Consider the following 27,388-nt stretch of genomic DNA (forward strand, 5'->3'; position numbering starts at 1 on the left):
TTTAACGGCCGCGTCTTTTCACCGTGAGTCACGCACAAATCCGGGCGACACGGGAAAGCAACGTCGGCGGCGAAATGCTAAACCGAGGCCTGAGACGCGGAGTTTCTATTATTTGACTGTCAAGGTGGAGAGCTAGCGAGCCGTGCTAGCTCGTTAGCAGGGCTACGACATCTTTATTTATTAGACAGGCCGGTTAATGAACTCGCTGAGTGAGTCGTTTGCTCGGCGAGGAGTCACTCTCGTCCGCCAGGCCGTGCTACACCGACCGCTAGCCCGTTAAAAGTCCTAAGGGTGAGGGCTAGAGAGAGAGCGGGAGAGAGGGGGTCGCTGGTGGATGCTCTCCGCTGCGGGTCACGGCTGCTGTTGGAGACCAGTTGCATGTCATTTAGCAGGCAGCAGCTACAGCTACTGAGTTGGAGATACGGAAATAGCCGTCCCCACGGCCGACATTGCAACCGAATAACCGGAGTTATCAAGCTGCTATTTGCTAAAGGCGAAGGTCGCCGTGTGGCTGTGATAGGGAAGAGCTTTGGGAAGCACACTGGGCTAGTCTTCAGTCTAAAGTGACCGTATAGCTAGCAGACGGTGAAGTATTTAGGTCGCTTAACCCCTTCAGCAAAAACAAAACACACACATTCAGACTCGCTGATGAAGATTAGAGTCCACAGCAGGATGTCAAAGGGATTTGTGAGCTAGGGGATTGTCACTAAATACCAAAATAAGGAGGGGAGGAAACACAAAAACAAAGCTAAACAGCTGCCATTCATGCCCGTCTCACAGCCGTTATGCGGTCTGACATGTTCGCTTTGCCTCACGAGTAGCAGCAGTAGTAGCGGCAGCAGCAGCGGCAGCGGCAGCGGCAGCAGCAGCGGCAGTAGTAGTAGTAGTTGTAGCTGCGTGAGAGGACGTGTTTTGGACGTAGATGATCGGAGAGCGGAAGGGAAACGAGTGCGAACCGCTTTATTTGCGACAATTTGGTGAACCTGAACAGCAAAAATGCCCGGAGATGGTAGTGCTAGCAGTAGCAGTAGTAGTAGCAGCAGCGAGGACTCGGACAGAGAGACTCGGAAGAAAGTCTGCACCGTCAAACACGAGATCACGAATGGTAGGTGATGAAGATGAGGGCACTCGCCTTCTTCCTTCGCCTTGACTCCACAGTGGAGCTATTTCGCCCTTTGTCGTTTACTGATAGGAGTGTGCTGTGCTGGCTAAGTTACTCACTCAGTCCCCAAGACCTAATAAAGGTCGTGTAAACATCAGGAGCACTTCAGTTTGGGCTGAATTAAGATGGGGCCATCATTGAACACTGCTTTACTGTTCGTGGTACCACCAAAACAGCACCCCCTGACAGTAATCTGATATGTACATAAATGGTGTTGAAGAAAATGAACGTTTACGCCCCTCAGTCTCATCTGATTGACCATCTTTCGAGGTGGCTGATCTCAGACTTTCAAAACTGAAACAGCAACTCAGAGCAGAGTCATTCAGCCACTGAGATGTAAACAAAATCCTTCAGAGTTGATGGCAGATTGTGATTTGTAGAGAAGTTTGGCAGCTCGTGTTTTCTGTAAAGTGGCTGTGATGGGAAGCAGGAGACAGGAGATATAATATAATCATTTTATAAACTGACTGAAAACTATCATTATGTTTATCCTGGTAAAGTGTTAAATCTATAGAGAGAAGTTTTGTGGGTTTTTCTGTTTTTACATCATAACACCCTTTATGTATGTTTACCCTTTTTTTTTTGTTGGTCAGAATCTTTCTCAAAACTGTCGTAAACAGTGTCTCAGGCACTAGATGTCATATTGACCTGTATTAACATCGTAATGACTTTCTGTGATCGAGGAATTTCACGCCTCTATCATGCCTTTTATTCTGCATTTTTTGTTTGATATTTAAAAAAAACAACTTTGAAGATGGCCTTTAAAGCAGCACTATGTAGCATTTTTAACATCAGAAGCTTAAAAGTCATTGTGATTCATGTGAGTCATATTCATGTGAAATCCTGTATTATTACTCTATTATTAATCAGACTTTAGTCCTCAAGTGCTTCTTTCACGTAGGATGCCGGCACTGTATGTCTCGGCCTGCAAAATTCAACAACAAAAAAAAAAGTTTGCTTCAGTGGTGGCTCAGAGTGCAAATTCCACCCCCAAGAAATAGCATTAAATACCTGTTCTGCATAATGCTGCTTTAATGCTGAGCGTCGGACTTAGTGTAGATTTTGTTACATATTTCAATTGTGACTTTATGATGCTGATATCTTAAAATTAGTAAAATTATATGGAGACTTACAGTGTTTGTATTGTTTTTTGCTTATCTACGTTGTTTCAGAAGATGTCTCTTTTGTACGAGGACATGCTGCTTGGAATAAAAGTTGTACTTGGTTTTGTAATTAGACCTCAGTAGAATCAGCACATAATATACAAATACTATTGAAATAATTTTTAACAAATATTTTTATTAAAATTCTATATCAGATTAAACCTGAAAACATCTTCAGTTTAGTGAAAAAAGGAGTGTGTGTGTGTGTGTGTGTGTGTGTGTGTGTGTGTGTGTGTGTGAGAAAGCTACCCACTTCTTATACTGTCCACTGCTCTCCACAGCAAACCTCACGGGATACACTGAGAAAGTTGGCATGGAGAACTTTGAGCTTCTCAAAGTGCTCGGCACAGGAGGTGAGAGGCCTGTGTGTGTGTGTGTTTACCATGTTTTAATGCTACAGCTCGTCTGTTTCTCTCTGTTCTGTGTAAAAAGGTCACTTTCTTGTTTCCTTCCAAGACAGCTTCTGAACTGGCGGCTCTCTGAAATTGGGAAATAGCACTCATCTTAATAAGACCCAGTGGCTCTTAAGCATATAACAGACTCTTTTGAGTTTTTCTGGAATTTCTGTGAAAGAATGTCACCACATAATGTAACAAACTTACACAGGGAGTGCATATAGGTTACAGCTACATAATGTATAAATTACAGCATATGTACTCGCTTGCACCCCTAGCTTAGTTGACCGTAGTCACAATATATATTGGCAAATGCCCCCCCCCCCCAATATACTGATGTAAAAATATAAGTATAATAATAATAATAATAAAAATCCACTCTCTGGCTTTGTGCAGTGTTAGGTTGTTCTGTTGTTGATGAAGCAATTATTGTTGTAACATTGTACCACCATACCAGCACTTCACTTCAGAAAAGTCTTTGCAGCTAGCTGTCATCTCTGACTTGCACAAAAAGGTAAATTTAACATCAGTTCATCATTGCACACTGGAGCTGTTATTGCGGAAATAAAAAGGGCTGTATAAAACTGTATAAAAAGTGTCAGTAAATGTAGGTAGTGAAAACAAACTAAATCATCATCCAGCAATGCCTATTAAAGAATGTATTAAAACAGTGCTTGACATCATGGAATAATGGTTTAAATGTGCTTTTTAAAGTAGAATATAACCTACAGTTTACCATAAGTGGCAACCTTAAGTTTGGGCTATTTTTTAAGGAACTGCAATTTAGAAGTCCCAGTGTTGTGCATCTCGTGAAGGACAAGCCGCAAACCCCTGTTACTGAGCTTTATTCGTCTAGGCTTCAGTTTCTCCTGGCAGATTCCTGCAGTTCACAGGTCTGGTTAGTTTCTGAGCACACTGAGGTTTGTTACAGCAGGTAAAGCTCCAAAAAGCCATGCTGACCTTTGCTAAATCTTATGATCAGCTGAGGCTAGGTAAGGGTCATGGACATTGCCCTTGCTTTGTTAAACATTTTGCTTCAAACTAAGTGAGCTGCCAGTTCTTACCTTCCAAGCTTGCATGAGTTTGGCATAGAGAATTTTGAGCTTCTCGGAATCCTTGACATGGGAGGTGAGAAGCCCATGTGTCCCATGTTTTGAAATAAAAATGAAGAACTTTGTCAGAAGTGTAAGATTCTCCTAGGTCCCTGTTTTTCTCCATAAGCAGTTTTAATTTGATGAACAAACCCAGTTGATCACTCTTGCCCTTCTGTCTCACTTTCTTTCTTGATATCATCTCAAAGGAAGGCAGACATCATCATCTTGCATGACCGGACTGCAATGTCAGTCTGTTCCCAGCCATGACTAACTCAAATAAAATCAAATCTAATTTCTTGTATCACAAATGAGATCTACTGTTCATCCTGCTGACACATTTCTCTATTATCTTTCCCTCTTTTTTTTCAGCTTATGGAAAAGTGTTCCTGGTCAGAAAGATCAGTGGCCATGACGAGGGGAAGCTTTATGCCATGAAGGTCTGTTTTCTGCTGAGCAGAGTTCTATCATTTTTAGGCTTTGGTGATAACAGAAATTTAGACAAACTCTCATTGTCTGCAATATTGTTACAATAAATTGATACCATGATATGATTGTAAAGCATCTTATGTGAGCCTAAGTGCTTTTCATCTGCTTTAGCCATGTTCCTACTGCCGGTTCTGCGGCGGCTCCGAGGAAAAGCCATGGAGAGTTAAAGCAGAGAATGCTAATTATGATTTTTTAAAGAAAATTTTAAGTTACTGATTTAAACTATTCAGCAACATGGGATCGTTCAAATATGACATTGCTGCCTTCCTAATACTGACTCCACTAGTTACCTTCCACCGTAAACCGCGATTTGAGCAGATACAGGATGAGGAGGAACTTGGAGCCATGTACTGGGGAAGTCTACTGTAGTCACAATTCATAAAAGAACCGTTATAGCCAGATAACCAGTACAGTTTTTATTCCTGAGCATTTGGATGTTCTCCTGTTCCTCATTTCATGATGCTGAAGTTCTTATTGGTTCTTCTTATTGAACATTTCCATTCAAATTAAAAGGGACAGCAGTTCCATAAATGCAACACAATCCCTAGAATTCCATGTCTCTGTTTTTTAAAGTGTAACGGGAACTAAAGCCAGGGGTCTAATGCTAGACTACAGATGCTAAATATTTAAACAGTAGCAGTTATTTGTTCACATCAGTTTAGTATAAGTATCTAAAGTTATTTGGCTCACTGTCCAATTCCACACTACATGTACACGTTCTACCTAATTTTTAAAGCTGACAAGGACCCCATTTACACCTTGGTCACTTCATGGGTCTTAAGTATCAGGATTATATCTGGATAAGGCCAAGTCTCATAAAAATGCAAGTGCAAACACACTCAAATGTCATGTAAAACAGCTACAGATCCTATCACTTAACCAACTTCAGGAGGAGGTCTGAGACACATTTGAGCCACGTTATAGCAGTGTGAATGCATCAGTCTCTAATTATCTGTCTCTTTATAACCAAAACGCATCCCCATGCAGCACAAAAACACTCACAGCATGGACAGCTGAAGCTGTTGCCTTCCCCCAACTTTAAAGAAAGGCACAATGGCATGTAAAATTGCTACATATGAGGCAGCAACCATCTTTCGCACAGCACAGGAAGAGGCTGATGAATAAACAGCTGGTTGCCGCGCAAGGAGCACATTTGCATATTCTGTCCCACATAGCAATTGGGTTTCAGTCTGACTAACCAGAGACAAATCCAGATACTTCCAGATATAAACGGGTTCAGAGGCCTCCATTAACTCAGGAATAGAAAAACAGACAAGGTCTAGACCGCTGTAGATTAATAAAGTCATGTACCCCCAGCCATGAGATTCAACGTGCCAAAAAGAGCTGAGGAAAATCTGGTAAACTACAGCTAAACATTAGTGGATGCCAATGAGAATTCAAGATTATCTACAAAAGATGTTTTCTTCTCAGTAAATGGCATGCCAACATGTTTGTCAGGGAAATATAGGGTCACTGTTTCTGGACATACTGTGTACCGGTACTGGTACTGTTTTGTGAGTCCTGAAAATCAAACGGTTCTCTATTAGTAGATAAACACTTACTTTATGCACTTCATTTGTTGCAATACCTCATCTGTGTTAAGCCATCTCGCAAGGAAGGATGATGAAATGTTAACTAGGGTTACATAACTTCAGGACCAGTGTGAACACTTACTAACAACTTAATAGACTGTGTGTTATGCCTCGACCCTCAGGTTCTGAAGAAGGCCGCCATCGTTCAGAAGGCAAAAACAGCAGAACACACTCGGACAGAGAGGCAGGTTCTGGAACACATTCGCCAGTCTCCTTTCCTGGTCACCCTGCACTACGCATTTCAGACCCAGACCAAACTCCATCTTATACTGGGTAAGAAATCCACAGTAATAAAGCATGTCCTGATCCAGTTTTTTTTTGTCTCCACCATATGATCTGATTAAGTCCCTTAATGTTGAGTATTATCTGGTACTGATCTGATCTTCATACATTCATATATAATAACCTCATGAATGTAAGCTAGGTATGCCAGGCTGCGTATTACCACTATAGTAGCAAGAAAAAGTAAGTGAACGCTTTGGAATTACATAGATTTCTGCCTTGATTACTAAGAAAATGTGCTCAGATCGTTATCTAATTCACAATTGCAGACAGATACAATCTAATTAAACTAAAATCACACAGTTATACTGTACAGTGCAGGCTGGAAAAAGTAAGTGAACCTCTGTGTTTCTCATTTCTCATTAACATAAGAAGTTATTTTTTCTTCAATTAAAAAGAGATTAGAAGTGAGATTTGACATAGTTACAGAGATGCATGTAGCTGAAAAAGACTTTGAAAGCAACTTTACTGACCTCCCTTAGGATCTAGTGACCAGTAATTTGCAGTGCAGGTTGTATTCAGGTTTTTATGTTGTACTTAGGCTGTGTTTCATTACAAAGTTAAATCTGCACACAAACCATGTTCCCCCTAAATGTGACAGTGTGTGATCAGTTTTCTTGCTGATTATCCATAGCTGTGCTATCATAATGTTAACAGTCAGATTTTTTATTTTTTGCCAGTCTGTTTCTTTGATGATGGAAATTGTTGATCGAAAATCAACAATGTATTTTATTTCCGAGCACACAGTCTGGCTTGTTTCTTGTTTCCTTGCATGGTTACTCTTGGAACACACAGAGAGAGAGAGAGAGAGAGAGAGAGAGAGAGAGAGTGTTAAGGGAGAGCTAAGAGAGTTGGTGTATGATCCAAAGTATTTACTGTCAGTGCATGTTGTTGTAATGCTTTTGGAGGCCGTCCTTGTTTGAAAGAACTGGCAGTGACTATTCTGCCTATTATCATGCTCTTATCAGAATCTGCTGCATTTGGTCTCACAGGCATTTTGTCTGAAAGTGGGCTTGTGTGCTTATGCCTCTGTTGCTCTGTCTCCTGTGAGCATTGATTTCTGTATGTGTGCAGGGTTTTGTCTTGTTGTCTTGTTTGAAATTTCAGTTGCCAATGAAAATTCTTCAAAGCCATTTCAGTTTCCTCCAGTTTCAACTCTACTACCAATACGTTATTTAAAAAAAAAATAAATAAATAAAAAAATAAAAACCTTTACCTCTGAGCTCTAGGTAAAGAAGTAGTAGGTGGAAGATCATGAAGCATAGAGTGGTTGCAATCTAATATTGCCTGTCTCTAGCCATTGCATGTACAGTATTCATGTACAGTAAATTGAGTAATGTGAAACGAATGATTTGGTTCTAAAAGGATCAAACCACTCTTCTGGAAAGAATCAGCAGATGATGCTGTTTTGACTGTTTGTATGTATGTATAAATAAATATATATATATAAAATAAATAAAGTGTGTGTGTGTGTGTGTGTGTGTGTGTGTGTGTATGTGTATGTAGACTATGTGAGTGGAGGGGAGATGTTCACTCACCTGTACCAGCGCGATCACTTCTCAGAAGACGAGGTGAGAATCTACGTAGGAGAGATTATCCTGGCCCTGGAGCATCTGCACAAGGTAAGACCCCGTGCACCGTTTTCTTTTCTTGCTAATCACCTTCCTTAGCAATTAGACAGGCACAGTATGCAAAAGACAGACACTTTCCTCTCTGAAAATGTTTAGGTTACAATTTCACTTAAAGCAACTTTACCTTGGACCCCAGAATGACAGAATGCCGTCTCTGACGTTGCCACTCCAGGCCGGGACGCTTAACTCCAAAATACATAACTATGCGTGGGTCATATTTGTGTAAAGTCCTGTAGTGTTACTGTACTGCCTCAGTCCACATGCTTCTTTCACTTTCACTTGTCCACAAATACATGTGTATAGCTGTCTGTGCAAACAAACACCACCATAGCAGTGACTGAATTGTTCCCTATAGACTTTTCGTCACTGTGACGTCCGGCTGCACCGTTCCAACAAAACACTCGCAGGTCTTTAGCATTCTTTAAAAATCTTCATTGGGCTTCAGCACAGCCAACAGGAGGTCAGTTGACCTGTCTGGAATTCCCTCCAACATGGGTGTACTGCTAGTGTGTCTTGGCCAAAGTGTGTGACTTGTCTACAGCATGCTCTGTTTACCGCTCTACGGAGCTCAGTGGTGAGATCAATAAACAGTACGTCACTATGTCCATGTAAACATTAGCAGCATTAGCAAGTTTAGCATTTTCCATCACAAACATGAGTGAATCTGTCTCACTGTTCAGCCGGTTCAGTTTAGCTCGCGTTTTATTGGATTCCTCGTTAAAAATTTGTTGATGGGGTGGAAACCCTGCTAAGTGTGTGTTTTTTTTTTTTTTTTTTTTAATTATGGGTGTATTTGGGAACGAGCATTAGCCTCAGCCATTGTTTACAACACGACTGAAAGCTGTTTAACACTACTATTTATGCTTTTGTTACATGCAGTACATTTTGAAGTATATAGAGTGTTTTACAAGCTTTAAACATCTGTGCTTAATCTACAATAGCTGAAAATGTTCAAACACGCTGTTATATTTATTTAATAGTATTAAGGAAATGTTGAACAAAAATGTTTCTGTAAGCTATAATTTATGATTCTTAGAAATAAAAAAAATGTGAAATGACCACAATTAGAATTGGCCAGTCATACTTAAAAAAAAAAAAAAAAAAAAGAAGAAAAAAAAACGGTGTAAAATGTAAATAATTATTGTTAGCAACAATAACAAATCAGCAGATGTTTATTGTTTTGTCTTTAAGAACACATTAATTTCTATGGACTGTTGTGACCACTTTGTAAGGGGTCACATGTGGGTATTATCAGGGTCCAAGCACGTACACTGGAGTGTGTTTATAATGGCCTTTAACGATAATATATGTGGAGTCTCAAAAGGATATTTTTGCATGATTTGCATAGTTGTAGAACTCAAATAAATCCACAGCAATTACCCTTGTGTCTCCAAGTGCAGCTCTGAGTGCACAAGCATGCACCAGAATTTTCATGTTAAAATCCCACGTTTTCTCCTGGGAGTGATGCTGCTGGAGCCCGCTGAGCTTTCATGCCTGGTATTGTAATGAGAGGAAATTGGATGGACACAAAATCAATAATTCTGTCAGACAGATGAGTCTGGGGTGCAGTGCTGTACCTCAAAATATAACACACGAGAAATAATGTGTAATTAGATACTATTTTTTAAAGCTGGAATGCCCCTCAAACCAGGGCATGTATGTAGATCCATACTTTATTTCTCAGAATGTGAAAATGCGACAGTGCATTCATCTGAAGGTGAAGCTCTGGTTTCATTGGCTGGTTAAGCTTGCAGAATCTGTAAATTATACCACTGTTTTAACACTGTAACGGTTTTACCAGTAAAAAGAAAATAAATTGGTACTTTCTCTTCTGTTATGAGTTTAGCTCCAGTTTGGTAGTTCAGTTTGTGAAGAAGTGAACATGGAAGAGAAGTGATGGTAAAAGCTAGCTTTGGCTAGTGTTAGCTTTTAGCCTACCATGGATCCCCATTTGCTTCCCCTGGCTTTCAGGGTCTGTGTACATTTCCAGGGAGTAAATGTGAGTCAAGACTGTTATGTAACAGTTTTGGGGTTTTGGAATTGGCCTGATTTCCCCAGGCCTGATTTGTTTCAGTTCAGATTTTCTTTAGAAGGAGGACGCAACAGTGCATGTACCAAACCATGCACAAACATTTCTTATTCAACTGTGTCAAGAAAAATGAAAGTTTGACATTTTAGGTCTCTAGAAAATAATATTTGTTGGCTATTTTAAATGTAGAAATCTTTCCCCAAAAGCTTGGCTTATTGTTGCTATTCCACTACCATGTAAATAGTCAAATTTGTGTGAAAATGCTTCTTTAAATCATTTTGTAGTGATTGTTTCATAATTTCACAATTTGTGCCAAATCAGAGCTTCATGCCCCTGATCTCTGAAGATTGAATAATAAGCCTAGTTTTTTTTTAATGTACATATTCACAGCTGCTCTCCAAGATGACATGTTTAACCAGACGCTTATTAAGTGTGTGTGTTCAGGGCTGTGGATATTGTCTAGGAGTAAAATTTCATTAACAGGCCCATAATTGGAGGTTGTTAATTAAAGACACACTGCACATTAACTGTAAGTGGGTTAAATCATCCCTCGTGCTGTGCTACATCATCACATTACCTGGCTGTTCAGAACTGTAAGTGTATGTACCTCTGAGCTGCAGCGGTGTCACTTTCTTTACAAGCCTCTCTTTTGGCCTGATTTGTGCAGCTTGGCATCGTGTACCGAGATATTAAACTGGAAAACATCCTCCTGGACAGCGAGGGCCATGTGGTGCTCACCGACTTTGGACTGAGTAAGGAGTTTTTGGAGGAGGAGGTGAGTGACCCAGCAATGACAGCAGCTGCTAATGTCCAACGTAGGGTCGAGTGATAAATGTCAGTCTGAACTGCTTCTGTGAATTTAAATGCGTGTGTGTGTTTGTGTGCCGCTTGTGTGATTATGCTAGTAATTTCACTGACACAGGTTTAAGACCTTGTTGTTTCTATTTGTGCACATATTTTCAAATTATGCTGTACCAAAAACCCTCGGATAGACTCTCTATGTGCCTAATAAACATTGTGTATATGTGTGTGTATGTGAGAAAGAGATTTTTTGTACAGCCTTACTACCATAAACCTAAAGCAAGTATTGTTTTTGTGGACACCTTGCCTGCTTTTTTAAAATTTTGTTAAACAATATTTAGTTAAGCATGAGAAATAACATCTGTATGTGTTATCACAAAACAGCTGTTCACTAGTATTTACTAGTACAAATTTTGCTATTTGTATCTTGCTATCAAAAGCTATGTAGCTATGTGTGGTGATTGGAAAATAACGCAGTACTGATGCTTCAGACTTACTAATCGCCGTGTTGGAGAAACGGAACAGATGGAGAACAATTCATTTAATTTCTATATGCTTGCTAAATAATATTAAATAGTGTACAAGTATATTTGTATTCCCTTTTACTGTTGCTGAATCCCAAAGCTCCTCCGCCATTATGACTGAAATGATGTGGAGATTTACTGCTCACTGAAGTTTGTCCAGCAGGGGGCACTGTTAGTATGCACATCATGTTTGTATGTGTTATTGAAAGACTGCTCACACCAGCAGATGCTTGTGTAGTGCTCACAAAATGGGAGTTGAGACAGTTCTACTGAATAATAAAGTCCCACAGTATAATACTGTTTAATGTGATTTGTAATTCATTCTCATAATGCTAAAAAGCATAATCAAGCGAAGTAAACTTCTCGACTGCAGTGAAATCTTTTTTTTCGTTCGGTGGAGGTAGGGGTGGTTTTGTGTGTTTTGAACTTTCTAATTACTTTGTTTTAGAAATATTAACAGTTAGTGTTTACTGGTTCAAACAGCTCACACAGTGCAGAAAGCAGAAAACAGACAATTCTTAGACAGAATTAGACAGAATCGACACTCAGCCAACATGTGAGTAAATAGGCTCCTTATGTAGTACACTAAATATGTAGTATAGATAGTGTCTAACAGAGCCTGTTAGCATTCAGTCTGTATGCATGCATCCCTATTAGACATGTACGGTTCAGAATCTGCAGTTTAGTAGTTCTGAGAGCACAATGGAGGAAGAGGGGTGTTTGAGATTCAGCCTTAGTTTGACACAGGTCGTTTTAGGGGTCACACTCATAAATGTGAATCATGGTGTCAGAAATCGAAATTCAGCGAAGCCCACCTACTCTTCCTTGGTATGAAGAATGGGTTTTGCCTGGAGTAATGAATTTCTTAACACTTTTATTATTAAAATTAAATATTTGGTTCTTTAAAATAAACCTGCTTAGACTTTAATATGGTAGGCTATATCTTGAGCTATGGCTGAAACTGAACAGAATTCCACAAGGTAGTGAACGATTTCGGATACCTCGTCATGTGTGTGAGCTCATTGCTGTTTGACAGCAGATTGCGTCACATAAACAGTCTGAATGTTGGTCTTCCTCAGAGACATTTCGGAAGAGTTAGATAACCAAACAATGCAAGAATTTATGGGTATTCCACGTCTGTTAAGGGTACATCTTTTGTACACTACATATTACAGTGCATTGTGGGATTGTTACAGCGCATTCTGCACTATGTTTTCGGACACCGCTACAAAATGCCGGAACCCTAAAGTAATGCACTATAGAGTGAACAGGACCCAGTTTCTCAGTAGCTTTAGATTTCTTAAACTTTTGAGTGGCAGTGCATGTACCTGACAAAGCCTTTTCTGTGTTAACAGAAGGAGAGGACCTACTCATTCTGTGGTACCATCGAGTACATGGCTCCAGAGATCATCAGAGGAAAGGCTGGCCACGGCAAGGTAAGAGGAGTCTCTGCTGAGTAAGAAATCATTAAACCTGCTCCTAGACCTTTGGGGAACAGCTGAATTTCCTAAAATCCCAATACATGAAATAGCATGTACCCTGTACAGGTAAACTGTTCAAATTATACATAATCTGTGGTAATTAACCACAATTTAAACCATATTGTTATGTGGCAGAATAAAAAAGAATACTTAAGGTTCTTTAGGAAACCAAAACTGGTACTTGTATGGCGTCGCTCCAAAGAACCTTTTCACATCTTTTGTTTCTGTAGTGTAGACACCAGTGTGGTGTTGACATGATGATTAATGGTGTTTTCCTGATAGTTTATTACATTTATTTAATATATAAGGTCTCTCACTCTCCCTCCCTCTCTCGCACCCTCCATCTGTAGTCAGTAGACTGGTGGAGTTTGGGAATTCTCATGTTCGAGCTGTTGACGGGAGCGTCTCCTTTCACTTTGGAGGGCGAGAGGAACTCCCAGAGTGAGGTGTCAAAGTGAGTCACACACACGCGCACACACACTTCTCTCACTTCCACATACCCACACGCACCCTCCCTCACACACTCCTCCTACTGCTATTACACTCACATGTTTATGCAATATGTTTTGCGTTCTCTCTTTCTCTCTCACACACACACACACACACACACACACACACACACACACACACACAGGATCGCACAACCTGGTTTGTCCTGTCTTGTTTTCTCTGTTCACTTATCGTATTCTCCCTCATGCTCTGTATGATCTCCCCTCCATAATGCTTTAATGCCTCTAATGAATTAGTTTAGGAAGCACTTGAATTAGCTTTACAGCGGTTGATTCGTTTAGTGCTTAAGTGTCTGTGTCTCTCTCTCCCTCTCTCTCTCTTGCTTTTTTTTTTACACTCCCTCTCTCTGTCTCTCTCTATCTCTTCCAATTGTCTGCCTCTGTCCCTCTCTCCATTGGTGCTGTTTCCTCTTTTTCGCTCTGTCTCGTTTGTCCCTTTCACTCACTTTGTGTCTCTCTCTTTCTTTTTTATTTTTATATTCGCATCCCTCACTTATCCTACTTGAATCTCTCTTTCTCTCTCTGTCTCTCTTTTAGGCGTATCCTGCGATGTGAGCCTCCGTTCCCTTCTCTGATTGGGCCAGTAGCTCAGGACCTCATCAGGAAGCTCCTTGTGAAGGACCCTCACAAGAGGCTGGGCTCTGGACCCCGGGGCGCTGAGGACATTAAGAGTCACCCCTTCTTCAAGGTATAGTCTTCGCTCCATCGTGCTCACGTTTACATGCAAGAGCCATTGGTAAAAAGGTTATGTTTTGCTAGGGTGACCGAATTGGAATGTAAACAGCCTATTTCATATTCAGTTCAATCAAGCATACATGTATGATCACACATACTTGACTACAAACACAAACCCACACACAAGAGAGCTTTAATCCGCACCTGGTCTGCACCTAAATATAGACAGACCTGAAGTTGTTTTAGGGTGGGTCTTATTAAAGCAGAGGGAAAGAATAAAGGTAAAATAAACCCAAACCTGATGGGAGTAGTCGGATCTAATCAGGTTCACAGATATAAACACCTACCCTCTCTTTTGCTTTAGGGTTTAAATTGGGCTGATCTGGCAGAAAAGAAGGTAGCAAGCCCGTTCAAGCCAGAACTCCGAAATGAGCTGGACGTGGGGAACTTTGCTGAGGAGTTCACAGGCATGGAGCCCGTTTACTCCCCCGCCAGCACGCCTCCTAGCACTGACCGCCTCTTCCAGGTATACACATGCATACTGCCCTTTTCATGTGGATTTTCTATCAGTCCTTGTGTTACTGTAGCTTCAATAATGCTATCCCTACACCTGAAAGGGAACCCCAAATTTTACCTTACCTTTTGACTTTTTCTTAAGTTAAATCACTTAACTGACTCCCATTTTCATGATGATGTATCTTGAAGGTGGGAGAAACCTTTGAAAAACTACAAGCGCTATGGGGTGAATTCCTGAGGGTGGACTGTTTTGAAATGTTTTTTCTCGCTAGTTGAACATTACTGATGTTATGTTTTAGGTCAGATGCCCTTTTTCTCTTTTTACTTTTGTATATATTCACAAACCTTTATAATGACAGTCATATTTGACGGTTCACATTTAGAAGTGTTAGAAAGTACTGTTCAAATTACCGCAATATAAATGTAAAATATGCTGCTTATGATACTATCTAATATTATTGCTTATTAGTATTTTTAGTCTAAAACAAATTTGTATTGGTCGTAAAATGTTTATTTGTGTAGGGACACACACTTCAAGTAACCACTCCTAATTTTGACAGCTGCTGATGAACAGATGTTTTCACACAATAACAACATTTCCTCTTCTCACTCCTCTTACCTGGACACAGGGATACTCGTTTGTGGCCCCCTCCATCTTGTTCAATAAGAATGCAGTGATGGGAGACGTCCTGGACGCGCCAGTGAACGTGGAGCGACCAGGTTCAGCTACCGTTCGTCGCAGCGCCATGCTAAAGGTATGGGGCTGCACTGTTGCCATTGTGGTTGAACACCCAAAGTGCAGAAAGAGGGGAAACAACTTACATCCTACTTATTCATACATTCAAACTGTATTTGCAAGAATGCAGCATGTTAATATTTAATACTACAATACATAAACCAACTGTGACAATACTGAAATGCCACTAGTCAATACCATATATAATACCAATAAGCCCCCCCTCATATAGACATATCCAAGTAAAATTTTGAGAATAAAAACAAGCAAAATAAGAGTAACTTGTATTTATGGTTAATATTTTGATTTACTGAACATTTATCACATCCTTTATTGCTTTATTTATAAACACTGTCAAACACAATATCATCGTTGTCCATGAAGTTATACTGACCATAATCTATCAATGTAAAAAAGCCTACCTGAGGCCTGGCTGTTTTGAAGGGATTCATGTGAAGGTAAGGTGTTGTATTTTCATCACAGGATGTCTGTAATGTTAATGACTGATTAGCATGGGATATGAAATCCAGCTAGAGATTGTTTTTAATCATTCAATATGCCAAACCACAACGCTAGCAAGGCCTCCTCACTAGCCATGTGCTACGGAAGCCAGTGTAGGTCAAAAGAAAGTTTGAGTAAAAAAGTGCATATGATTTGAATGGTGTAGATACTGCGGAAAACAAAATGTTTAGTATTGATATTTAACAATATATCAATATTTCTGATGTATTTTACTGTTATATAGTGTTTTACAACACACACTCAAATGCATTACCAAGACAGCAGATGTTTTACACAACTTGCTACAGTATTGTATGTACTGGACACCCATTTAAATGAATGCGTTTAGCTACTTTATAATTGCACTCATTGCTGACACGTGTGCAAATGTGCGCACACAGCTTGTCTAGTCCCTGTAGAGAAGTACTTCTAAAATAATAGGACTCTTTGGAGCAGAAAAACATCAACCTATGGGCACCATGCCTAATGCTGGTGTGGGCTAGAGGGGTATAAAGCCCCCCAATATTGAGCTGTGAAGCAGTGGAACTGTGTTCTCTAGAAAGATGCCGCTCCATCTAATACGGTTGAGGTAGTGTGGTGAGCATCCAACATCCTGACCTCACGAACACTTTTGTTGCAGAATGTAATCAAATCTTTACAGCAATGCTGCAGAAGCTAGCAGAAAGCCTTCAGTGGAGAGTACAGACAGTTACCCCAACAAAAGCAAGATATACTCTTTTTAATACCTTTGTCTGTACAGTGTAGATTTATGTCATTTTTATACCATATTATTCCTTGTATTCTTTGTTCTCTCTCTCTCTCTCTCTTTCTCTCTCTCTCTCTCTCTCTCTCTCTCTCTCTCTCTCTCTCTCTCTCTCTCTCTCTCTCTCACTCATTCTCTCTCTCACTCATTCTCTCACTCATTCTCTCAGGAGTCCCAGTTCTTCCAGCATTATGAGCTGTGTCTGCAGGGGCGGCCGCTGGGCGAGGGCAGTTTCTCTATCTGCAGGAGGTGCCGGCACAAGCAGAGTGGCCAAGAGTACGCTGTCAAAATCATCAGCCGCAGGTACATAAGGCGACCTTGCAGCCAACCAGACAAGCCTCAGCTCACTTAGCACTACAGAAACAGGGCTCAGTCAGCCTGGTTAGAGCTCTAAAAAAAAAAAAAAAACACTTTCTGATTCAGGTCTTACTTTCAGCCAGACTGTTCTTTTCTGTACTTTCAATATGTGTGTGTGTATAAACCATGGTGTTCATGTTGTGGCGTTGCTGTAGGATGGAGGCCATGACTCAGCGAGAAATTGCAGCACTTAGACAGTGCGGATCTCATCCAAACATTGTTAGTCTCCACGAAGTCTACACAGATCAGGTATGTGGTTCGCAAAACAAACACACACATGTCATTACTTAAGTGACCTTTTTTTTGTTGGATTTGTCTTGATTTTATTTATTTATTTATTTTTTAACTCTACTGTTTTCTCCCTTTGCAGTATCACACATATCTAGTGATGGAGCTTTTGCGTGGAGGTGAGCTGTTGGAGCGACTGAAGAAGAAGAAGCTGTTTGCTGAAGGAGAGGCCAGCCAACTGATGAAGAGCCTGGTGTCGGCTGTCAGCTTCATGCATGAGGCTGGAGTTGTGCATCGAGACCTAAAACCAGAGGTAAATGGATGGATGGATGGCGTATGAATGAACTGATCTCAGAGCAGGTTGAATACAAGTGGCAAACGAGTATATAAATGGAGCCAAAGGTAATACACGGGGGGGGGGGGCTTGATCTTCAAACTCAGAAGATCTCAACAACTTTCTTTGAAATTACAACGTATTGTTACTTGAAAATGCTGTAAAATGCTGCTTTACAAGCAAAAACACACTCACTGTTGGTTTTAAATAATGTGCCTAAAACATCTGCGCTGTGCTGACTAGATGGCCACGTAGGAGATGGACAGATCAGTACCTAGATAGGTGAATATTTAAGGACAAGTCTCATTAGCAGTCCAGGAACACTGCAAAAACAATAAACACAATCCTGATGCATCAGTAGCAGTTATAAACACATCCATTTTACATTTGCAAACATGATTCTAATTGTTTTCTTTGCAGAAAGGAACAGTGCATTTGCATCTGATTTGCATGTAAATGTATGAGTTTGGTTGAGTGGAGGAAGGCCGTGTGCACCCTTCAGGTTGAGCCAAAGATCAGAGTAACATTCTTCTTTGTTTCGTATAGAAGCAATCAAATACTTCAGAATTGGTCTAGAATGGAATTAAAGAGTGCTGTGAGCATTGTGGACTGTGGTTCATATCTGGTCCCTGCGTGCCTTCTTATTGTGATTAAATCTACACTCATAACTAGAGATGGAAGTATCGATCAGCTGTGTATCGGTATTAGCCAAATAGGAGATTGTCGATGGGCCAATAATTTAGCCGATCCTGAGAGCTGGATCATATGATCCATATTTTGTGAGTTGCTGCAGCGTTGCGCAAGGTCACAGGACCGCTAGCTGTCTGTACCACTAGATAGCAGCACAGATAAATTAAAACCAGAGTTGAATTACGCTTTGTGCACGGATACAATGTCGTTAAAAAGTGTTTTTTACCATATTTGACTCAAACTCACATTTGTTAGAGTAAAACTAACTGCCTGGTGGTGGAAGCAGAATGGAGTCCTTTTAACACCACTAATTGGGTACATCTCTCGAGAGTACATCACTCAGCCCAGTACAGTGAGGATCAGTGAGTAACTGCATGTTAAGCTCCACATTGCAGTTCTGCATGAGAATTCACAGGTTCTCACAGCTAACAAAACAATGTTTTAAATGTGGTTGATTCCAAAAAGCAGAGGACATTTCATCTTAAGAGACAAAGCACAGCGCTTTACAGAAGCCCTACATGATGCTACGTCATTAAGTAATGCCTGGATAGGTTAATGTGGCATCCAGCCATGCCCCCTACCCTCGACATTGACTCCAAAAACACTAATCGATCCATCTCTATCCATAACAATTATAAGCTTAGGGTATTTAGGGCACTTTTTCTACATTACATTGAACATGATTGCCTGCAGAATCTCATACAGAAAGTAGACAAAAAAAACAGGGTATTAGCTAGTCAGGCGTTTTTGGTGTAATGCGGAATATAAACAAGGACAGGTTGAAGAGTGCTAGAGGATCTAGACAATCAAAAGCAAACCTGTGAATGAATGCAAAGATAACGTTTCCAGTCAAAACATTATGTTCAAATGATTCAAATGATCCGATTATGCTGCTCTGTTTCTCAGTTTAGCTGCAGGGGCTTGAACATGCATTAGGTTAGATGTGTGATTTACAAAGCAGATAGCTACGGTTCTAAAATCTGGTTGAGCTTTTGGAAGACACTCCGTATCCTCACAACTGATTTCATGATTCATTCACAATAACACTTATACACATATAATTCTATAATTATGCTTTGTCAGTAAAACTGGTCCACTACTGATGTACTGTTATGCTGCCCTCATGGACCATCAAATGTATGGATACATAAAGTGAGAACCTCGGCCGTATTCACTAAAAGACGTTCTGCTTACATGTGTTCTGTATTCTGCTTAGACAGTTGTTCTTCAAAAATATTCTTTTTTTCATTTGTTTCCACTTTTTTTGTAAGAATAAAATTGAAGAACAAATGCTATTCTTATAATTTAAAAAAATATTTGTAATAATTATGTATTACATTTTTAAAAATTATATTAGGATATGTTTCAAACAGCTCATTTCCATTTTTGTTTAGTAATTTTTTTTTTCCCCACTAGGGTGATCAATTTACACAAAGACCCACTGTAAAACTGTAGTATTTTTTTGCACTTGAACATACAGCCTTGCTTTGCTTGTTTCTTTATTTTACTCACTAGACAAGGATGCCGGCTAGGGCTGCGGCAATCATCATAACATCATGATGGGTCTTGCTTAAAGGAATGCAAGTTTAGCTGTCCATGCAGTATACACAGACTCTCAAGCTTCTGCTGAGCACAGATTGTTCTTTCAGATGTTTATTCAAATGCCCCTCATTTCAACAACCTGATTGGCTGGCGTCCAAATACTGTTTCTTTCCAGAATACACCAAGATATTTTACATTGACACACATGTACAGATCCATAGAATTTAATACATTGTACCTGTGTATAGCTGATATCATTTACTTACTGCTATTTAGTGTATTTCATATTAGACTATAAAATGTCCCATAGTTTGTCACAGAGGGCACCTTAAAGTGATGTTTAATCCTGCCTTGTAAAGCAATTACCCCTTGAAAAATGTGTAACTTGAGTGAGGTGTTACAATCAGTTCAGGTGCTGTGTTGAGCTGCCTTGCTATATAAAAAAACTTTAATTGCTATTCATTGCTGACAACATCATTCTGAAGTGTCTTGATCAAAATAGACTTTTGAAGACCACAAGCAGAAGCACATTTTCTGCAGTTGTTTATAGATGCCTGCTTATTCAGCATTTCTCCTGAAATCAAGGATATTAATAGGGAGTTTGTCCCCTCTTTTGCTGCAGTAACAGTCTCTACTGTTCTGGGAAGACTAGGTGTTGGAACATTTAGCCTCAAGGGCATTAGTGAGGTCAGGTACTGATGTATTGGATAGAGCTTCGCAACTCCAGAGAATGCAATTCCACTATTCCACAGCACAATGCAAAGCAGGTTGTACTACTTAGTACTGAGTATAAGGGTTTGCATGCTTCTCAATCAGTCCCCTTAATTGTGTAAGCCATATCTTCTCTAAAAACACTCTAAGATGTTGTGTGCTGCTTATTAAAACGGTGGTATTAAATGATTGATCAAATCATACTTTATGGGTCATTCATGGTGAAGGGTTCAGTTCCAAAAGAAACACCAAATGTTTTTGTGTGCAGAACACACAAAAACAGTACAGAAAAATGTTTGAGGGGCTTTTCAGTCATGACAATGTTGCTAAATGATGCCAAATACCCCCCTCTCGCTTTCTCAGAATGTGCTGTTTGCGGACGAGGCTGAAGACTCTGCGCTAAAGGTGATCGATTTTGGCTTTGCACGTTTGTTTCCTGCGGGCAGCGGCAGTGCTCCACTGCAGACCCCGTGCTTCACGCTGCAGTATGCCGCTCCAGAGCTCTTCCACAGCTCCGGATACGACCAAGCCTGCGACCTCTGGAGCCTGGGGGTCATACTGGTGAGTGTGTGGGTGTATGTTTGTGCGGAGTGAGCTAATCTAAATGAATGTAGAGTCACAGTTTTATGTTTTATGTTTGTTTTATGTTTGTTTGTTTTTTCCCTCGTTTGCTTTGGTTTTATTTGTTGCCTTTAAAAGGAGCATTTGTTGTCTCCATTTTACTACCAATTCAAAATTATTTGAATAAATAGGACAGAAAACTATTTTATCATCAGTTTATCATTTGGTGTTTTTAAAACAACACCAACACTGACCTTGTCTGTGTACATTGACAAAAACATCACAAGGAACATGCTGAAATGAGTTAACATTGGAAGTGCTTTTCTACAATGATGAGAATTATTACACATGAAAGAGGTGAAGCTGGATGCAGAATTAACTGAACTGAACTGTTTGAGTGACCGACTTTACTGTAGGTAATACAGATTTACATACTCCATTCATTATGTAAAGTAAAGCTTTGTGTGAACCTCCTTCAGAGAAATATGTAATACTGTTCAGCTGCACAATACTAACCATCGAACACAGGTAGTGACTGATAAACACATGGGTGCTCATTGCAAAGCTCAAGCAGCAACTGTTCTTAGGTTTATAACTTCACCTTCAAGAATTTGTTGAGGGCAACACCACGGATTGAGGTAAAATTCCATACCATAACATCCCTCAGACACGGGTGATTGATGTCCACTCTGGTCAAACACCTTTGCTTTACCAGCAAGAATCTGTACAGTACGTGGGGTGCATGACTGAAAGGAGGATCTAAAGGAAAAAATTAAACCATTCTGGTGTTGTTTGGTGTGTTCAGCGGCGCTAAACTGCTACAGATTACGTTTCTTGAATTGTGACTGATGCTTGTTTAACCTTTTTGGTGTTTTTTGCATATTAGAATATGCATTATGATTATATCTGTGATGATGATGTGCATCGCTGTCTGTCAGTACACCATACTCTCCGGACAAGTCCCATTCCAGAGTGAGAAAAAAGGAATGACCTCATCCCACGCTGCTGACATCATGCACAAGATCAAAGAAGGAGACTTCTCATTGGATGGCGAGGCTTGGAAGGGCGTCTCTGAGGAGGCCAAAGATTTAGTGAGGGGTAGGTTGAGTGTGCAGTGTGTTTGTTGTTGGAACTTAAGATATGAATCAGTTTGACTTGTTTTACTGTATATTAACAATGACTCAATACTTGGATTCTGAGATCAAAGCCTTGTTAATTATTCACATTTATAATTTTAATTGTTTTTTAAAACACTCAGGAGATAAATAAATGGTCTCTTTCTCTCACACTACATTATTCTCAATGAGTGGTTTCTAAGGTCATTTTCATTCAGGTTGTATTTAAGCACCAGTACCCGACCATGCCTCTTTACTAATCATTATAATTATGAGTAATGGCTTTAACTGTAGGAGGAATATTAATGTGTTAAAAAATGTTGGTCCCAGGGGAGGCAGAAGAAGCACTAGTAATACAGGTATATCTCTCATCTGTTTCTGTTAATTGCGTTGTTTGATCTATTTCTCTACCTTTAGTGTCTCTATTCTCAATTCACTCTCTTTCAGGTCTGCTAACAGTTGACCCGGAGCGGCGGCTGAAACTCTCTGCTTTGAAAGAAAACGCATGGCTGCAGGGTGGAGGGGTGTCCTCCACCCCTCTTTGCACCCCTGATGTCCTGGAGTCCAGTGGTCCCACAGTCCGTACCTACGTAAATGCCACCTTCAAGGTCAGACGACAGCTTAATCGTCATCTTTTCTTTATTACCAGCACTTATTTATTAAAATCCCCTTAACCTAGCATTAGGGGTGGGAGGGGAAGACTCTACAACATGACATCTGATTTAAAAAAAAATGCTAACAAAAAAAGGTAAAGCATTGAAAACCCCACTCCACAGTTTAACCATCTACAGTGATTATTTTCCACATAGTTTTAGGACACATTTGGCAGTACTGAGCAATTCACTTTCTTGTCATATGTCATATATTGTGCCTCTTGTGATTCCCACCCTCTCGTGATTTCTATCAGGCAATAGGATTTATTTGCCTATGGAAAAAAAAACTGTTCTATACTTTGTCACTGAGACATTCCTATGAATTCAGTTTCAAATTCAGCCTTTTCCCAAATAACACCGTAGCAGTCATAAAGTAAGTAGATAGTGGTGGTAATTTGTACCGCTGTCCTCTGTAGCACAGTTTCTTGATATAACATCATGCACTTAATGATTGATCATCAGCTGAATATCTATCTAGGCTGGCTAATCAATTTTTATAGGCAGATAAATACTTTAACATGTCGTCACTGTCAGGCAAAATAGGTAATACACTAAGCCTGGTCACACATCTGACATTACATCCCTCTGGGGTGTGCAGAAATAATTCAATCCATTCTGTACAGCCAGTTTTTGATCCGAGGAGAGCTCAATAACGTAATTGAGCCGGTATAATGACTTTGTTTAATGAACAGTGTTTTAATTTTATTTGTTTTATTTCTGTAGGATATTTAAACATTTTTAATATTCCAATTACAATGTTTAAATATTACACTCCTTAACAAGGTGTAAATGCATTACTATGCCGTGTAATATTGTCATCATATGAGTGGCATAAAATGGTCTTAAAATTACAATAATATTGTTTAGCAATTATTTCTAGGACAGTGTATCATCCAATATTTATCATGACTGGGCTACGCTGCAGAGTTAACAACAGTAAACGAGCTTTAAAATAAAAAGACTTATCCATATCCCCAGACATGGCATTAATCTTAGTCTTGGGCTAAATAACAGAATCAATTGTTGTCTACGTTGTATGCTTTGTACAGATCAATGTAGTGCAAGTAGTGGGAGATTACTGCAACACTAGGCCGTGTTTCTGAAAGGCAGTCTGCTGCGAGGCACAGTGCTGGTGTGATGATAAGACAGACCTAACTCACTGCTATCTGCTCTGAGCAGAGGTGATGCTGGTTCCTTCAGCCACACAGTGTTGACAAAGGCACAGACAGAAGCGCTCTCTTTCTCAGTCTGACACTGTGTGGTGTGTGCTGTTGGGTCAGTCGTTAGAGCAGCTAGTGTTCTTGTGCCAGAAGTTCTCTGGTGCACTCGGATGCAGGTTGTCTTAAAGAATAGAAACCTCATTCATCACATTGCAGCAATGACAGTCGTTTCTCTTTTTTCTGTTTGTTTGTCTCTCCATGTCTGCTTCCTATGCCTTTCCATCTCCCCTACACCCTCAGGCGTTCAACAGGGGCAAGCGCGAGGGCTTTTTCCTGAAAAGCGTGGACAACGCCCCACTGGCCAAGCGGCGCAAGCTGAAGATGACTAGCACGGGCGTGGAGACGCGGAGAAGCTCTTCGTCCTCCTCTTCCTCCTCCTCCTCCTCGTCCTCGGCTTCCCACCCCAAGACACAGGGTCGCCAGACTTTTACGCCCAACAGTGACCCAAAACTGTGACCCTTCGACTTGAAACCCTCCCTGGACACCCCCCCCCCCCCCCTGCGATTGTTTGATAACCTTTTACGCTTGGAAGATGAGGTCAGCGAAGAAAAGCATTAAGATTAAAAAAAAAAAAAAAAGAAAGACTGAAAGAGCGAGGCAGTAGTCCTGCTGGGATGGAAGCTCAAGTTGGCTGACGCCTGGCAGACTGATCAATGAACAAAGTCAATTGACTGAACACAAGAGGGCTTGAACGTTCATCATATAAGGATCTATGTGCTGCGCGGGCCATCAGTGGCAAGATTGAGCGCCAGCTCTTGGGTTATTGAAGCCAAGTAAAGGTTAGGTCACTTCGACACATGCTTTCTTTCCAGCTTGTTTGCAGAGCTCAGAGGGCGATCCGCGATCTGTTCTTCTGCGGATGAGTTCTTTGCACGTGGGCGCCATCTTCAAGGTATCTCCTTCTGGATGAGGACCTTTTGACACAACCTGAGCTTATTGGAATGAATGTACACAATTTTGAAAAGCTGCCTTGCGTATTGGGGCGCATTAAGGGTTTTTTTAAAAAGCTGAAATGAGATATTTTTCAACAGGGAAAGGGAAAGCTAGAAACTTGTCTTGGGGGAGGGGAGGGGGTCATGCAAGGAAGCCTTGACGGAAAAGCCATATGGAATAGAAGGGAACCATTTTAAAAGATCCATATTTAAAATACATAAATAGAAAAAAAAATACTCTCTAACATCTGCTGAGCACAGCTTTATATGAAAAAAATCAACAGTTCTTGTCGAATGCCAATACATGCATGTTATGCACAGGCTATTTTAAATGACTTTTTTTTTTTAAAAAGAAGATTCACATGCTCTATCAAAAGTCCTGACAGGTAATCAGCACGAAACCTTCTCCAACTGTGTAGTTCTCCGCTCCTGAATCATGCTCTGTTGCTCATTTGGTGCTACTGTACCAGAAGGTCTTCAGCCGTTGGCTGTACCACTAAAGGTGCACAAGGTGAGAAGACGGGAGTAATTTGACATTGTCATCGTGGTTGTTGTTACTACAAGCTTTTGTGTGCTTGAGCTGTGTCTGTGTGCTGTTTGTCCAAGCATTTGTCCGAAGCCTTTTGTAACATCACGCAAACCCGACCGTAGCATATTTATGAAATATACAAGAGCCATGTCAGGCCCTTTTTATTAAAACTAAAGGAGCTACAGTGACGGAGTGATTTGTGACTCAGTGATCTACAGCGATTCTTATTTTTTCTTTTTCTTTTTTTTTTTTTTTTACTAAATCTAAACGTTCCTATATAAAATTCCTATTTATTGAGCCTTCACGGCCTCTTGTCGTAATTCTGTGGGTCGTTTTGTGAATAGCGCATCGAGTTGCATGTAAACTCTTGATGAACTGCCCATGCAGCGCAGCCTCTGAGCTGCGTTTCAGCTCGGCCGTCCCCTTTAACATGTCGTACTTGAACAGATCTTAGTAGTTGCTCTCTCTACAGGCTGCTGTAAAGGGTAATGTGACGTACTGTACGGCCCAGTTGCCAGTGCTTCGAATCTCCTAAAGGGCTCTACTACACTCACACACGCACACTCGCACTCCTCATCTGAGGTGTGTGATCCAGCACTGTGAGAAGCAGAGCGAGAGGGAGAACAGCCGGGCCTGTCATATTTTCCAAGGATCCAGGGGCTGGTATATTGGATGTTGACAAATGGCAAAGCCATATTGTTGGTCCAGCACTGGAGTTTCAGCAGCCACTCCTTTAAACTAATAGTGCAGTACATAACACCACTACCCCTCACACAGAAGTTTGGAGGTTCAGCTCCCCACGCAGGCAGAAATGCCTTGCTACTGGAATGAGAGACTTTAGTACTTTGTTCTTAGTAAGCTCTTAATTTTATGTCCAATTGCCGTTCCACTCTTAAAAAGAAAGGGTGATACGTGTGGTTCTTTGAGTGACGCCATGCACCTTTATTTTCAAGAGTGTATGAGTAGCTCTGTTTGGAGTGTATGCTAAAAGCTGTAAATTATTTACATAAAACAATGTAAAGGTTGACTAACTGTACTATACAAAAACTTTACTTGAGCTACTCTCACTGCCCTTTATACATGCAGAGTTGCCAGGTCCAGAAGAACTCTTCAGTTTAAAACCTAATCACCATTTGCACAGTTCTAGTTTTTTGAGTTGCTACTTTTGCACTTCTATTTATAAACCATTTACTTCTGCTGGAGGTATTCGTTCACTGAAGTAAAAACACCTTGAATATTAAAATATTAGGACATTAGAACTAAAACCTAATTCTTTAAAAATCATTTTGCTGTCATGCAAAAACCTGGTATCTCCATTTTTATTTATTTATTTTTCCTCCCATTTTGGAACTGGTGGAATTAACCCACTCGTTCTTAGCTGCACCAGCTAAAAGATCCCTGTTCCGGCCAACATTAAGAGTGATTAGGCGAGAGCGCCCAGGGAGAGCCAACAAGAGAGAGCATGGCCAATTGTGCTCTCTCTGACTCCAGCTGCTGATGGCAAAGCAGCATGGCTCTGGATTTGAAATCGTTTCCTTCGGGCCGTATTGGCAGCACATTAGACCTTTTTGTTGTTTTTTTTGTTTTGTTTTTTTTACTTTTTCACAGAATTTTAATCTGGAAGTTCTTTATATTGAGTCAGAGTTTTATGACGAGTGAACCAAAATAAGTGCTCTAAAATTGAGCATTTGAATATCATTTTACATTGACTTTCACTGAAACTTATAAGTGTTTTCTGTTACTTCTCCTGCAAAGTGCCATTTTGCCATAGTTTATAGTAAGTAAGTAGTAGAAACGGGTTTTGATGAATAGTTGCCAGTGGTGACTAAGAGCTTGCACATTGACCCACTTCCACATTTAGAATAATCAGACCATCTTTCTTCTTCTCTCCTTACTTTCCTGTAGTTTTTCAGATATTTAAATTAGAAATGATACGCAGTCATTTTCTGCTGGCTTCAATTTAAGTGTTTTGGCATTTGTGATACTTTTTAAAGTAAAGTAAAAAAAAAAAAGGCACCTCACTAGCCCAGTTTGGCTGGAAAACTGCGAACCTGGCAACTCTGCATATATGTAAATGTGTGAACTATTTTTTTAATGCAGAAAAAGTTAACGGTTACTGTTATCAGCTACAACAGGTGTCATTTATCGGTTATCACCATCAACCTGACTGCGCGAG

General features: G+C 40.3%; 1 protein-coding gene across 1 annotated transcript; it reads left to right on the top strand.

Annotated features, from left to right (window-relative positions):
* Window positions 1–27,388, top strand: rps6ka4 (ribosomal protein S6 kinase, polypeptide 4). The gene is made up of 18 exons (XM_072673569.1): window positions 1–1,105; window positions 2,607–2,678; window positions 4,184–4,251; window positions 6,015–6,165; window positions 7,681–7,796; window positions 10,502–10,609; window positions 12,515–12,595; window positions 12,991–13,094; window positions 13,687–13,837; window positions 14,189–14,350; window positions 14,970–15,095; window positions 16,510–16,643; window positions 16,853–16,946; window positions 17,068–17,238; window positions 20,566–20,763; window positions 21,702–21,861; window positions 22,326–22,486; window positions 23,992–27,388. Exons 1-18 carry the CDS (start codon window positions 997–999, stop codon window positions 24,205–24,207), a joined length of 2,382 nt encoding a protein of 793 aa, XP_072529670.1. The 5' UTR covers window positions 1–996; the 3' UTR covers window positions 24,208–27,388.

Source organism: Salminus brasiliensis, chromosome 1, assembly GCF_030463535.1.
Source record: "Salminus brasiliensis chromosome 1, fSalBra1.hap2, whole genome shotgun sequence".
Lineage (NCBI taxonomy): Eukaryota > Metazoa > Chordata > Actinopteri > Characiformes > Bryconidae > Salminus > Salminus brasiliensis.

Bases quoted from the DNA above. Each gene is read 5' to 3' on its own strand.
- rps6ka4 (XM_072673569.1), top strand. From the start codon at position 997: ATGCCCGGAGATGGTAGTGCTAGCAGTAGCAGTAGTAGTAGCAGCAGC. The intron at 2,679-4,183 runs GTGAGAGGCCTG...CTTTTTTTTCAG, and splicing joins CAAAGTGCTCGGCACAGGAG to CTTATGGAAAAGTGTTCCTG. The intron at 4,252-6,014 runs GTCTGTTTTCTG...CTCGACCCTCAG, and splicing joins GGAAGCTTTATGCCATGAAG to GTTCTGAAGAAGGCCGCCAT.